We start from the raw sequence: 15,387 nt of genomic DNA on the forward strand, positions 1-15,387 counted from the left end.
TTATAAACACTGCCACTATATTAATCCAGGCTTTCATCACCTGATACCTATTAGTCTCCTAATTTGAGTCCTCTGTTCTCTCCCAGAGTGGATCCGTACTACTAGTCTCAAAATACAATCTATATCTTATTGCATCCGTACCCATAATTTTCAATAACTCCCAATTGTCTGAGTTGAATTGGTATTTCACAATCTGTAACCAGCCCACTCCCCCAACTATAGCTTCATTCATTCCTGGAATGGGAAATAACGGGGTGACTATTAGCAGGTTGGGCCCCTTCTTCCTTGCTGAGACATTACCTGTCTTGCAACTCCAAGGTATAACACCTGTCTCATGTCTCCGAGACCTTCCAGGAAGCCTCTGGACTACAGTACCGTGCCCTCCGCACATCTATAGCCCTTAGTTCAATCACTAGTTTAGGGCAGCAGTTGCTGGGGCTAGTGCGGCACAGCTATTTTGGCCTCAATTGCTTTTTTCAATTAGGGTTCTATTGAGAGCGCCTGGAGATAGGGTCGGCTCTTCTCCGCTTCAATAAGTAGATAATGAGTTAGTATATTCCCTTTTCAGAGGCTGGCTCTGGGCCCTAGCTCAAACTGAATAAACCAGAATTTACTGATGGTAGGATCTAACCCACAGCGGCAGAACTGCGCAATTATAGGACAGTTGAGGAAGGCCTATTAAAAGCTAGAGTCCTATTACACCCTCTCCGTGGGACGGCCCGGCCCGGCCCGGTTCTCTGCTCCCAGCTCGCGGCGCGTGTGGGCTGCGATGCCCTGCGGGCCAGGACTACTTTTGGCCCTCCACAGCCGCCGTCCGCAACGCCCAGCAGCTCCCCGAAGCCCCTTGAGAAGACCTGCTCGAGCGCGCCGCGCCTGACCCCTGACCTGAGCTCTCCCGGCAGGTTGGTTTTCCCTCGGGGCCTGCGGGCCCCTGAGAGCAGAGACTGAGCTGGGGACCCGCAGCGCCGCTCCTCCTCCGGGACAGCGCCGGGGGAGGAGGCCCTCTGCGGAGACCCGGGCCCGCGCCGGCCCCGGCCGGTGTGCCTCTCGCGGCCCCCACTGCACGCTCCCTCGCGCGATCCGGCTCCACCTGCCGCGCCCGGTCCCTCTTCAGCGCCGCCCTCGCGCCTTCCCGTCCGCCCTGGGCCCGGGGCCCGATTCGAGTCTGCATCCTCCCTGGGAGGGAAGGCCGGTCATTATTGATGGCCCGCGCGCCGCGCTTCGGGGAGGGCGGGAGAGAAGCTCTCCTGACCTCCCCGCATCACTGCAACAGTCTGTTCAGCTTTTGGTTAAAAGGTCATACATAGCTCTCCCACCTTCAGTGCCCCGTTCCTCCTCCCCCGGCCAGTCTGACCCCAGCGGAGGCCTTTTTTTGTGAGCAGATGTCTCTGGGCAAAGTAGATTAAAAGCCCATTTTCTCAGTTTTTAGACTGTCAGGATTTAAACACTTTATGGAGTTTAATTTAGTTTAGACTGGTATAATGATTAAAAGCACTGGGCTCCGGGGGCTCATAAAGGTTCACATCTTGACCTACCCAGTTGCTTTTTTTTGTTTTTGCTTTTGTAGAATGGGGATAACAAGAGTACGTACCGCATAAAACCATAGTGAGAATTTAATGAGTATTGCATGTCAAGTGCACAGTGCTAAGCAACTGCTACTTTTCTTAAGGGATCTTCCCCCAGAAACGTGAAAATGGTTTTGACCAGCAGGTGGCACTGGTAACTGTATGATGTGTAGGGAGCGTGTCTGAAGGTTCGTGATGTAGCCTCGAGGGCTCAGAGGTGTCCTGGAAATCTTGGCTACTTTGACAATCTTAAACTTTCTTTAAGTGGAAAGTACATTGGAGATTAAGTAAACCACGTACTTCCTGTTTTTGTACGTTAAAAGTCATGTGACTGTGGCTTGCTAAAGCAGGTTGCCATAGGTCCCAAGTTTCTTCCCACAAGTTGTGTTACTTTTCCCCCTCCTTCTGCTTTATGAGCTCATTGGGATGGTACCTTGAATGTGCATTAGAATTGGATTGTAAACCACAGAGTTGAAATGGATGTCTGCATTCATTCAGCAAATTTTCAAGCACTTACTTTGTGTCAGACGTTGTTCTGACACTAGTTATAATGCGATGAACACAGCAGACACAGTGCTGGCTCTCATGGAGTTTATTTAGTGGAGGAGACTACCAATGTAAATGTAAATAAATATATGATTATAAATTGCTAAGAAGAAAAAAATTGGGGGTTTTTTTTGATCGGGTGGCTCACCTCTCTCAGGAAATGAGAAGCTGAGCCCAGAAAGATGTGATAAGGAGCCAGTCATGCAGACAATGAAAGGAAGAACATTCAAAGTATAAAGAACAATTTGCAAAATCTCTAAGGTGGGAAAAAGCCAGGAAATGCACAAAAGCGAATGCAGTTGGAGCAGAATGAATAAGGGGGAAATTTTTATTCTGAGTGTGATAGAAGCCATTGAAAGATTTTAAGCATGGAATGCCAAAATCCTATTTTTGATTTTAAAAGTTCACTCCTGCTGCTATGTAGAGAAGGGAGTGAGTGATGGTTTGAGCAGCAGGGACATGACCAGTGGGAAGATTATTGACGTAACCTGGGTGAGAGGTGATGGTATCATCAAATAGAGTGGTGGTGGTGGAGAGGGAGAAAAGTAGATTAAGATACATTTTGGAGGTAAAATCAGGAGGACTTAATGATGGATTAGAAGGGAATAAGGGAAAGGGAGGGAATGAAGGGTGATTTTCAGGTTTCTGGGTTTAGCAATAGGGTAGCTAGTGGTACCATTTATGAGATGAAGAATACTAGAGAACAGATTTTGGGGGAGATGATGTGGAATAGAGAATTCCATTTTAGACAGACTGACTTTTAGGTATCAGCTATATCCAAGTGGAAACACTTGATTATCAGTTGTATATAAAAACTTGAGCTCGGAGGAGAGATTTGTATTGGTGATATAAACTTCAGAGTCATCGGCATGTGGATAATATTTGAAGCCAAGGGAATTGATAAGGTCACTGAGAGGTTATCTGGTTCGATGGTTATCATCGCCATGGGGCCTGTGGCAACCAGTGTCGTTGATTATCCTTTTGGATTTAAAGCATTATATTTCAGGAATTGGGTAATTGAACTGGCCTTACAGATATGCAAATGGTCAAGTGTTTGTCATCCTGTGTTGCCCTGAGATGCCCCATCCCGTGATGGAGAGAAAGTAACAAGATCTCGTGTCCACAGGTGCTCCCTGGATCTGGTCCTTAAGCATGCTGGTTTCTATTTTCAGTGAGCTGAGGGCCATGTCAGTTTTCTGCCACCTACAGGTCAGACCATGAAGCTGAAGGAACTTGAAAGGCCAGCTGTCCAAGTGTGGAGCCCGGCCAGCCAGTACCCTGTATATCTGGCTACAGGTATGGTGATACCGTGGACTAGGAGCCATGGGGAAACTTAGTATGCAGAATTCTTCATTGCGCATCAGAGAGTGCTTTAGAGTTGTGGGGTTGGCTCACAGCATAAGCAGAGGGACATTAGGTTTTTTTGGTACCTGAGGGCAGCCTTGGACTGTGGCTCAAGGCTAGGCACCTCATGCTTTCTTCGAAGTTACCATTTGAAAGAAGGTATACTCAGTCTTTTCCTCTCTCCTTCACTCCACTCCCTACCACTTATACTTCAAATCCATGCATATTTTGTTGCTCATTCACTGCCTTTTCCTAACTTTTCTTATGCCTAGGAACATCTGCCCAGCAGCTAGATGCCTCCTTTAGCACAAATGGCACATTGGAAATCTTTGAGGTTGATTTCAGGGACCCTTCTTTGGACTTGAAGCGCCAGGGAGTCCTTTCTGCCTCGAGCAGGTACAATATCTCATGGGTATGAAGTGCTCATGGGTATGCAGGGTAGACCCTGATGGGGAACCCCGGGGATTCTTCTGAGAAGTGTGTGCTTCTCAGGGCTCCTGAGGAGACAAGTGAGGGGGGAAGGACCTCCACCAAGTTAGAGAGAAGTTAACTCTGGGTTTATTTTGCAAAATGATTTTAAAAGCACCTACTCCTTCTGGTCAGCAGCAGCAGTGTTAGGCAGAATCATGTGATAGAGATGCCTGGACCCAAGAGTACCTGATCTCTCTCTGAATCCAGAGATGTCGATTCCTCCCTCCCTTGGCTCTTGTGAAGATAAAAGCCTTACACAGTATCCCCCTCTTCTGCCAAAGGGAGGAGGACGAATGACCCTCTCCTCACTGCTTTCAGGGGCTGATTGGGTACTAATGGATTTCATGGCTCTGGCAGGCTTGGAGGGCCGGCATTCACTTCCTTGCATTCACTGAGCACACGTATGCATGCCAGGCACTATGCTAAGGGCTCTGTGTGTCTTACTCGCTCCTCAAAAGGAGCTTAAGCCATAAATAACATTATTTTCATTTCACATAGGCAGGAACCAAAACTCTGAGAAGCTTGGAGTTAAGTCTCCACCTGTCTAACTCCAGAGCCTACCTTCTTTCCATTACTCAGCTGCTCTTTTATAGGTTTGGTAAAGATGAAGCTTACAGGCTAAGGCAATGGACTTGAAATTTGTGTACCATTGGAAGTATGTGAATATTCACTATACTCAAGTTCTATATTCAATGTAAATAATGTACATTTATGATTGTACTGTTAATAAAGTGCAACTTCCATCATTTTTTGGATTAAAAATGTCTTTGCCTTGTAGCCCAGAGAATTATCTTGCCGACCCCAGTTTCAAATGCACGTTCCATTCTCTTGGGAATTTGGGGGCGAATCTGAGAGATTAGTTAAGATTTTTAGAAAGAAGTACCCTCTTCTTTATTTTCATGGTTTAATCTAATAACGAAGGTTAATTATTGCTCTCTTTTTCTTGAGCCCCTGTGCCACTTTATGACAGAACCTGTATTTTGCAGTGTTTTACGTATCTTTGTATTTCTGGTACTTGCACCTTTTGAAGAGCAGGCACCAGAGGGTTTACCAATAGTAATGAGATCTTCGTAGCCTCTACGTAAGCATTTCAGAAAGAGCCTCTTACAGGGGTGAGCTGACTCAGTAGTGTTTATACTCTTTGAGGTAGGAAAAGGCACAGAGGGCAGGGGTCTTATTCTTGGCTAACCAAGCAGTTTTAGCACAGTAGTGGCTCCCTAGACCTAGAGCCCCTTAAAAGGAGGCTCTATAATTGCTTAGAAAACCATGAAATTGAATCCTAAGATCCACGTGGGCAGAGATTTTCTGGTTTTATTCTTTAGCACCTAGAACAATGCTTGGTATTAGGTGTTTAATAAATATTTGTTGAATGAATAATTGATATAAGAAACTTTTGGGTTACCAAATTGAGCATTCTGTCCACCACTTCAGTTAGTTATTGTAAGTCTTTAGTTAGTCTAAGAGCTTTTCAAGGGTGATGATCTGTTTGCTTTTCAGCCAACTGGGTTGCAGGGACCCTTTTTGAAATGTTGGTACTAAAGGTGGGAGTCATGAACTTCACCTCAAACCCTGCTCCACCCTGAAGGGATCTGTGGGCTGTAACCAAAATAAATAGTATAGGTAATAATATTGATGGTATTTCATCTTTACTTTTCCCCCCCACCTTTGTAATTGTTTGTAAAGATTGGGTCTCATTTCCAAAGACCTAAGGGATTACCTTTGAACCATCCTGTTGAGCCCTTTCGGAAGAAATCCTTTTGGAAGAAATCTGTTTGGACACCCTAGGGTCTAAGACACCTGCTTCTTTCTGTTCAACCTACGTTAATTCACTTCTTCAAAGTCAGTATCTCAAGCTATTGACCAAGATGATCAGCGTAGGTAGAGGGCTACACATCCTTTGCTCGATGCTTTCTTCCGTCTTTCCTTTTGTGCCATCCTCTGTGTGAGTTAGGTGGAAAGCAGAGCTGTGTCGGGTGGCGGCCTTGAGGAAAGCTCTGTGACTTTGGCCAAATTGAGTTCTGTCAGTGGCCTCAGGTTTCCTCACTTGTGTATGAAGAAGAGGCTTTACAAGATGACTTGTAAGAACATGCTGAGCTCGAAATTTAGGTCTTAGTTTCTTTTTCTTTCTTTTTCTAGGTTAGTCTCCTTTCTTTTACCCTTTATTTATTGTTTTAAAACTGCTCCTTGTGTCTCTTCATTATTAACTAAACATATACTTTTCAAAATCTTCCCCTTCCCTTTGCTTGCCTTTTCCACCAGACCCACACCCCAGACACATTTGAATCCTGGCAATCCCTCCTCCTCCATCCATGATGCATCAGAGAAATACCCATTTAGAAATACCTGCCTGGAGGGAGGTGTTCTGAAATGCCTGCATGGATGTGGGTAAGGGACAGCCGCAAGCTATAAACAGATGGAAGAGAGTGCGTGGATAATGTTACTGGATGCGGTCAGAATCCACATGGGTTAGCATGTGCACTGAAGCAAGCGGTGTTTGACTTGTTAGATGAATCTCACTCACGAAGACAGGTTTCTGGGAGCATAATACACAGCTGCTGTGGCCAAATGATGTCAGAGGCCACTGTGTGATCTACTCTCCCCCTTCATCTACACTGAGGTTCTAGATCTCTGAGTGGCGGCTGTGTGACCCATCCTATAGTAACGTGGGGAAAGTAGGTGATCTGTCCTCCAGTACCTTTATCTCAGTTCTGTCTTCTTTGGGAGCACTTTCATCTGTCTTGGTCCCTGTGTGAGCGACAACACCAAGCAGAAAAAGATCACTTTGTATATTTCTCTTGGTTTTCCTGTTTCTAAGACTTGCCTTCTCTCTAGAAGACACCAAGATCACCGAATCAAGAGAGCACGTGCTTTGCTATTGGACAGACCTGGGTTCAAATCCCAGTTTTTCCATCTACTGTCCTCTTAGGCATGTTATTTAACTTCTGTGGCCCTGTTTTCTTTGTAAATTCAGGATGTACAAAGTGGGAGATGCCCCATAAAAACTCCAGAATTATCTTTTGGAGGACAGGCCCTTGTAGTACAGGCTTCCCCCGCTGGGTGAGAGTTCTAAGAACCCATCTGTATCAGTGTCCCAGCTGGTGGTGGTGTGAGAGGCTGCATTTGGCTTCAATGAATTTTTTTTTAAGACTTTTTCAACAAGTTTGCTCATTTCATGATGGGTGATATACGAGCACACATGCCCACACCCCACTGAGTGTTAAGCAGTGTTTGACCAAAAATGGCATGACCCCCATGCCCCACCCTCCCTGTTCACCCAGTCTTGCCCCAGTGCCTTTTTTTGTTGTTTCCCTGTATGAAAAAATTCCTCAAAGGGAAACATTTTGCTGATGTGGAAGACGTGAAACAAAAAATGGCAGAAGCACTAAAAGGCATCAAAATCGATGAGTTCAAGAACTGTTTTGAGTGGTGGAAAAAAAGCCTTGATAGGTGCATCGCATCAAATGGAGAGTACTTTGAAGGTGACTGAAGTTTAAACATGTGAGAATAAATACACAATTTTTTATAAATAAATTCCAGGGTTTTTTGGATCCCCCTTGTGTAGTAGGCACACAGTAGCCTGGCACGTACTCTACATTCAGAAAAGCAGTTCTTCTCTCAACCAGCCATTGCTGCACCCCACTGTCTTCATTCGCTAGCTCGGAGCGCTGCCTTCACTGCTCCCTGTGACTTTTAAGGAAACTTGGAGTTCCTCAGCTATTATGGACTAGAGGTGGACAAACTCATTTTCACTTTAGTTCACTAACACAAGGCTGGGGTTTTTCAAAAGGAATCTTTCTAAGCAAATAAAAGTAAAATCCAAAACAAAGAAATCCATAAATTATGGAAGTATTTATACAGTGCATATTCCTAATTATAAGGTAACTAAAGCTTGGCCGCAGATGAGTTTAGCTGGTATGAAGTTCTGATCTCACAGGCTTTAATTTATTCTCTTCAGCCTTGTTTTTTTTTTAAATCATTTTTAAATTTTTCAGTTAGAGTTGACATATGTTATTATACAAGGTCTATCCAAAAATGTTCCAGTCATTGTTAATATGATGAAAATGGTTTGCGTGACATCTGTGTAACCTGGCAATCAAGGAGAGTGAACTGGAATGTGCATGCGTGAACGACGACAGCTTCCACTGGTCGAAACTACACTGTATGGTCAGTGGGGGCAATAGACACCATTGAGTGAGCGTGCGTACTGTGTGGCCGTCACATTCAAAGTGACTGAGTGAGCAGAGCAATGGATCTGCATCAAATTTTGTGTTAAGCTTGAACATCCCTCCAGAGAAACTATTTGGATGATTCACAAGGCTTTTGGAGACAATACAATGAGTGCAGCACAAATAAAAGTGTGGCACAAACCCTTCAAAGATGGTTGAGAATCTTTTGAAATTGATCCGTGTTCTGGAAGGCCTGCAACAAGCAGAGCACCTGAGAACGTTGAACATGTACGGGCTGCAATCAGCAAAGATTGGCAACTGACAGTGCGAGAACTAGAAGCTGGTCTGGGGATTCCAAAAGCTACCGTGTCTGACATTTTGAAGCAGGATCTTGGCATGAAACGTATAGTGGCAAAATTCTTTTTGTGACTTGCTGCCAGAGCAGAAGGAACATCGTACTGCAATTGCTGATGACTTGATTCAAACCACTACCAATGAACCGGATTTCCTCCAGGTCATAACTGGAGATGTATCGTGGGTCTACGGCTGTGATCTGGAGATGAAGGCCCAGTGGTCCCCATGGAAGTTGCCTGGTTCTCCATGCACGCAGAAGGCGCAGCAAAGTAGCAGCAAGATCAAGGTTATGTTAACTGTGTTTTTTGATTGGGAGGGTGTTGTCCATCACAAGCACACCCCTTCAGGCCAAACAATTAATAAGGAGTACTACCTCGATGTTTTCATTGGTTAAGAGAGATAATACAATGAAAATGGCCGTAGCTATGGGCAACTGGTGATTGGCAGCCTCATCATGACAACATGCCTGCTCATGCATCACGTCTTGTGCAGAGTTTTTTTGTGAAACACCAAACCATCCAGGTGGCTCAGGCCCCCTACAGCCTGGATTTGGCACCCTGCAACTTCTGTCTTTTCCCAAAACTAAAATCACCTTTGAAAGGGAAGAGATTTCACACTGTCAGTGAGATTCAGGAAACATGATAAGGAAGCTGATGGCAATTCTAACAAAGGATTTTGCAGAATATGTTGAACAGTAGAAGAGATGCTGGGAGAACTGTGTGAGGTCCCACGGTGCCCTACTTTGCAGGGAACCAAGGTGTCGTTGTCCTGTGTACAGTGTTTCTTGGATCTTGGATCTTCAATAAATGTTGCTGTTTTTCATATTGCATGGCTGGATACTTCCTGGACAGGCCTTGACTAGTTTCTAGTCTTGTCTTTTGCCTTTCACCAGAAGCCATGAGCTGGTTGTTAGGGCTCATTCTATTTTTATGAAGTTCAATGTCGGCCCCCATTGTTGCAGACTGGTATGCAGCCTGATGTATCCAGTACAGTGGTTCTCAACCCTGCCTGCTTATTAGAATCACCTGGAGGGTCATGCTAGAAATTTAGGTTCTGAGGTTCTGTGTCTGGAAATTTGCTTCACAAGAATCAAAGAACCTGTATTTAGGTGCTGCCCATCCCTCTGTGATGTCCTATGGTCTCCATTGTTGCCATCATTATCCTGAAAACCTCTTTAACAGAATTCCACCTGTATTCTTTTGTTTGAAAATTCCCAGCTTCTGTAGAAACTCTTCTTCTTATGCCTTCCCCTTCAGTCTCTTAGTTTGTTTGTTCAGGCCAAGGCCATCTTTTTTTTTTTTTTTTTTTTTTTTGAAACTTTTTAAAGTATTCAAACATAGACAAGTTGAAGACTGGTACAATGAACAATCATATACCTCACTTAGAGTCATCAGTTGTTAACATTTTGTCACATTTGCTCACGAGCTCTTGCGCGCTGTCTCCACACACATAACTATCTCTCGTCCGCTGTCTATTTGTGGAGCAGGGATGATTAACAGTCCTGAGCCCACTGCATGACCAAGTCCCTGCCTTGCTTGACTCATCCGAGGTCGTCCCACTCTCCCAGGTGTTTCCTATCACGTCCTATTCGGGCTCCCGCGTCACCTCACTAGTGAAGTGGCCAATCGTGAGACTACTCTGTCTACATGCTTACAGAAATAAAATCATTTTGTCACACTCCGCGTTCTGCATTCCAGCCACTCTAGAGTGACTGGGCGCTCTTCTCAAACTTGTCGGACAACTCCCCCCCTTGAGGTCTCAAGTACCTTTTACTCTGGCTTGTATGTTGTGACGTCACTGCCATTTCCATTCCCATGTGGGTTTTCCACTGGCCACACCCCCCTCTGGTTCTTGTGTGACCTGCTATGGACTTCTGTAGTTACTCTGTTTACTTGTCCTCTGCCAGCACCACCCTCTAGCCCCAAGATGCCCCGGCAGCCTCTTGAACCAGGGTGGACATTCCTCTGCCCTCTTAAGATCGGACAACCTTAGAAAACATGGCCTTTCTGACAGTAGCTTTAGCACCACCATTTGTGTTGGTTCTGCTGCTTTTTGCTTTGTTTTTAAAACACTATTGAGATGACATTCATTAATAATGTAAAAATTTCAAGTGTAATTGTATTGTGTGCTCACCGCCCAAAGTCTAGTCTCCTTCCGTTACCATATATTTGACCCGGTTACTCTCCTTATCCTGTCCTCTGGCAAACACAATATGTTGTCATAGCTCTGCTGTTTTGCTTCAGATGCTAACCTAGTCTGAACCGATGCTCAGCTCTTCTCTTCTGGCAGGTGGGCTCTGCTCTTGTGACTGGCCAAACAGATTCCTGCCTGGTCACCGCACTCAGTTTTCTTTTGTTGACTGCTCCTAGTGTGTGGGAACTTTTTATTTCAATTAGGGGCCTTAGGACATCATTTGATGTGAAATCTGACTTCTCTGAAGGACTGTGGAAATACTCTTGGCTAGCAGCTGAGAAATGGAGGACAGACCCCCTAGGGGGTTTTGGGGATTTCACATGCCTTCTTGAAGACCTTTGCAGAGGACCCGTATTTGTTTGCAGGGGGTCCAGGGTCCACGTTCTTCTTATGTGTAAGATAACTGGCAGCATCTTGTTAGAAGCATCCTCAGAAAGCCAGAAAGTGTTTCCCAAGAAGTGTATTCTTCAATGCTTCCTATCTCTAAGGCTGGCCCATTACAGCCACGTAACAGCTTCAGTGGCCTAGCCATGTGGGAAAGGCGTGGGGTGAGAAGGTCCTTGGGTCTTTTTTCCCAGTTTGAGAGGGAAGAGGGGACAACAATTCTTGGTCTAGGGAATGTGCTTCTAGTCAGGTACAGAAAAGTTTGGATCTTCCTTTAAACAGAAGACAGTAGGGATCTCAGGCATAAAATGAAATGGGTCTGACTTTGAACTTTGACTCTGCCACTTCCTAGCTGTAAAATGGAGATACAGTTACTAGCTGTATAGGCAAATTTTCATAACTTCTCTGTCCCTCAGTTTCCTCAGTTGAAAGTGGAATTAATAATAACACCTTAAGGGGTTGTTGAATATTAAATCAGTTAATACATGTAAAGCACTTGAGATAGTGCCTGGTACATAGGAAGTATTCAATAAATGTTAGTTGATGTGAGTTGTGAGGGTTAGGTGAAGTAATCTATTTGAAGTATTTATCATGAAGCCCATATAATATTAACCCTTAAAAAAATCTCCACACAACTCTGAGGCAATGGTTTCCCAGCTTCTAGTGTACCATAGAGGGAATCTTTTTTTCAGAGAGAGGGCAGGACCAGGCAGAGGAGACCTCCATTCCGTATCTGGGAAATGAGACAGGCAGGCCCCCGCCAGGAGTGGGGTTATGCCTGCATACGTAGAGGCTTACTGATGTGGACCTGAATTGGTGCTGATGCTAGTTCCTCCTCTTTGTAGGTTTCACAAGCTGATCTGGGGGAGCTTTGGCAGTGGGCTTCTGGAAGGCTCCGGGGTTATTGCAGGCGGCGGGGACAATGGCATGCTTACTCTATACAATGTGACCCACATCCTGTCTTCGGGGAAGGAGCCTGTGATTGCCCAGAGACAGAAGCACACAGGGGCTGTCAGAGCCCTTGACTTTAATCCTTTCCAGGTACTACATTTCATTTGGTCAGGCATGGCCAAGCACTGGAGCAAGAGCTCTGAACAGAAGCATTCACTTGTGACCTTCAGTCTCTAAGGCTGAGCCCTGCCCAGGCTGTTACGGGGGAGGCTTTGGAAGCCTCATTTATGGGTCTCTTGCCCCTTCTCCTGCTCTCATCTCTTCCTGGGATGGTGGTCTCCAAAAGCCTGTTCTTCATACAGGGCAACCTCCTGGCCTCAGGGGCCAATAATTCTGAAATCTTCATTTGGGATTTGAATAACCTGAGTGTGCCAATGACCCCAGGATCCAAGTCACAGGTGAGACTCCTGGGGCTGCTGCTTGAATTCTGGAGGTAAATAGAGCATAGGAGATGTTAAGCTTTACCACTGGAGGGCAATAAAGCTCCACAGACTATGTGCCACCAGCCGGATGGTTACGGGACAGAGGGGAGGGGAGGGTGCATGTGGGGGGGTGGGGATGGGTGGGGGGGTGGCTTGTGGTCATTAACTGTCTTTGGAGTTTCTGGAAGGAAAATGAAGGAGAGCAGGGGCAGTAAAAGACATTGAGAGAAGGGAGGAGGGTGCTATTTAAGGTGAAGCGGCGTGGCGCAGAGGGCACCAGCGTAGGACTCCCAGATGTAGCCTCGCCCTTTCTGTGGGGAGGGTCAGCCTTGTCTCTGTCTGGCTCTCCCATGCAGTCGGGGGTCTCGTGAATCCCTGTCTCTGAGTGTACCTGTCAGTCTATAACTGGGCCTCCTTTTGCTTCCTGGCTTTTCTCTGGCTTGTGCTTACAGTATCGTGAGGTAAGTTAAGAATGCATTTGATAGCACCCGTGCCCTAAAGGTAGCAATGGCTTTTCTTTCTGCCTCACTCTTTGGGGATTTCTTTTATGATTTTTTTATTGTCATTCTATTACAGTTGTCCCTCGATTCCCTCCCTTTCTCACCTTCCTCCTCCTCTCCCTGAGGGCTGTTTTCAAATCTTGACTTGCTCCTCTCAGGGGCACCTGGGGCAGCAGTAAAACCACGTGTGCCTGCCGCTGTCTCAGCTGCTATACCAGGACCCTAAAGGGTCCTTTCTGGGAAACTCAGCTTCCAGCTCCCGGAGACTGTCTTGGTTTGGGTAGCCCCATGTCTGCTCTTAGGCTTTCTGTGGGTGATTGGGAGCAGTGGAATGCGGATGTCTTTTGGTCTGGGGGGTGATGAGTTGTCCTCCACCCCCTACCCCCATCCTGCCTCAGCAGCCCCCAGAAGACATCAAGGCGCTCTCTTGGAACCGGCAAGTTCAACATATTTTGTCTTCTGCTCACCCCAGCGGCAAGGCAGTTGTGTGGGATCTCAGGAAGAATGAACCTATCATCAAAGTCAGTGATCACAGCAACAGGGTGAGTCATGGAGCAAACTACAGGCTTAGACTGTGGCTTTCCTCTCGTGCCTAGTTGTGGCAGCTGCTCCCCCCCAGGCCAGGGCTCTTTGCAGCTGTTACGCTTGTGGATTCAGCCCCTAGCGGATTTCCTATTGAGGGCGAAAGCCTAGGGGCTAAACAGAGTTGAGACCGGGGCTTCTAATGCTCCTTACTTATCCGTGGCTGTCACTTATTTTCTGATGGCTGTGGTGTTCCCAGTCACCACAAAGCCCGCCCTCAGAGTGGGCCCATTCCAACTGGGCACAAAAGGTTCATAACTAGGAGGAGAAGAGCACGTTACCCATGGTGTCTGCTTTGTTCACAGATGCACTGCTCAGGCCTGGCCTGGCACCCAGACATAGCCACTCAGTTGGTGCTGTGTTCAGAAGATGACCGCCTCCCCGTGATTCAGCTGTGGGACTTGCGCTTTGCCTCCTCGCCCCTGAAGGTGCTGGAGAGCCATAGCAGGTAGCATCTCAAACGTCATCTATATCCTTGGTGGAGGGCGGGGGCATAATGACCTGGGTAGGAGGCAGTAAATGCCTCACTTTAGTTACCAAACACCCTCCCTGTCTTCAGAGCCATCCCAATGAACGCACAGTCACCCAGCCCTAGCTCCAGCCCCAACCAACAGGAGTTCCGTTAGACCTGGAAGTCATGGTGAAGAGCCTGAGATTCCATCTAATTTCTAGGGATGGGAGTGGAGGTGGGGTCGAGAGAAATACTGGAGCCAGTGTTTAGCCCCCTAGAGAGTCTCTAGGCTCCCATCTGAGGATAATGCTCATTTGTGTAGGTGATGAGGTTGCCTTCTCCAAGACTTCTCCACATGAAGGAGCCTTGGCTCCTGTCTGTCCTGCACGCAGGCCTGCCTCTGAGCTGAGCTCGTGGGCTTGCAGCAGAGAAAGCAGCCCCACAGTCGGTTTTTCTGATGAAAAGGCCATGTTGCCTTTATACCTTCTTGGGGATTTTGAGAGTTAGGTCCTCACTTCCCTCCTGAGCTAAAAGCACCTGTAGCAATGGGTGCTTCTCTGGTCCATGCTGATTCATAGTCCCTACTCTACAACCAGGGTGAAAAAGCAGGCCATCCTGCAGTGACCCATGGGAGGCACAGTGACATGTACACAGTGTATAGGCTCTGGGAATGAACTTAGATCCTGGCTGCTTGACTGCTGAAAGTTCCTTAATTTGTCAAAGCCTCATTTTCCTCATTCGTAAAATAAAATCAGATTGCTCATTTTGTAGAGATGAGATTTATCGGAGATATATAAAGTACCCTACTCGTAGTAGGCATTCAGCAAATGCTAGTTCCTCCTTCCTTTTCAGGGGTATCTTGTCAGTGTCATGGAGCCAGGCTGATGCTGAGTTGCTGCTCAGTAGTGCCAAGGACAACCAGGTGTTGTGCTGGAACCTGGGGAGCAGCGAGGTAGGCTGGCGCTCGTGTGGGCATGCTGGATGGGAGATGAGGTGGGGGGGAAATCCAGTGACGCCTGTGTGTTCTGGGATGGTTTACCTACGTCAGGGCTTCCCTAACGGTGTGTTCCCCCGTATTAGGTGGTGTATAAGCTACCCACACAGAGCAGCTGGTGCTCTGATGTGCAGTGGTGCCCTCGGGACCCTCCAGTATTCTCTGCTGCCTCCTTTGATGGCTGGATCAGTTTGTACTCTGTGATGGGTAGGAGCTGGGAAGTCCAGCAGATGAGACAGGCTGACAAGGTTTGAAGGGCTGAGTGGCAAATGCTGGAGGGGAGGGGCTCTCTCTGTTTGCGGGGAGAGAGCAGAACATATGGCCTGGGAAGAAGTGGGGACTATTGAAGAGTGGGAGGGCAGGGCCCTAGGTTTGGGAGAGCGGTACTTTTGCTCCAGTGCCCATCTTCCTGGGAGGTTGTCAGTTCCTGCCACAGTGCAAAGGAGGCCTTCACCTTGACTTTT

General features: G+C 46.8%; 1 protein-coding gene across 11 annotated transcripts in view; it reads left to right on the plus strand.

Moving 5' to 3' along the window:
- Positions 1–716: 716 nt before the first annotated feature.
- SEC31B (SEC31 homolog B, COPII coat complex component) overlaps positions 717–15,387 on the plus strand; it is a 33,796-nt gene continuing 19,125 nt past the window's right edge. For 2 of the 11 annotated variants that reach the window (XM_024555740.3, XM_053922852.1), the window contains exons 1-9: positions 717–902; positions 3,321–3,407; positions 3,728–3,851; positions 11,869–12,064; positions 12,277–12,372; positions 13,295–13,438; positions 13,784–13,926; positions 14,782–14,881; positions 15,010–15,171. In XM_024555740.3, the coding sequence (XP_024411508.2) occupies positions 3,329–3,407; positions 3,728–3,851; positions 11,869–12,064; positions 12,277–12,372; positions 13,295–13,438; positions 13,784–13,926; positions 14,782–14,881; positions 15,010–15,171 (1,044 nt within the window). In that variant the 5' untranslated portion in view covers positions 717–902; positions 3,321–3,328. Of the gene's footprint in view, positions 903–3,237; positions 3,408–3,725; positions 3,852–11,868; positions 12,065–12,276; positions 12,373–13,294; positions 13,439–13,783; positions 13,927–14,781; positions 14,882–15,009; positions 15,172–15,387 lie in introns of those variants that run through there. The other 9 variants (XM_053922851.1, XM_024555741.3, XM_053922853.1 and 6 more) reach the window with 9 other exon arrangements.

This window comes from Desmodus rotundus, chromosome 4 (assembly GCF_022682495.2).
Source record: "Desmodus rotundus isolate HL8 chromosome 4, HLdesRot8A.1, whole genome shotgun sequence".
Lineage (NCBI taxonomy): Eukaryota > Metazoa > Chordata > Mammalia > Chiroptera > Phyllostomidae > Desmodus > Desmodus rotundus.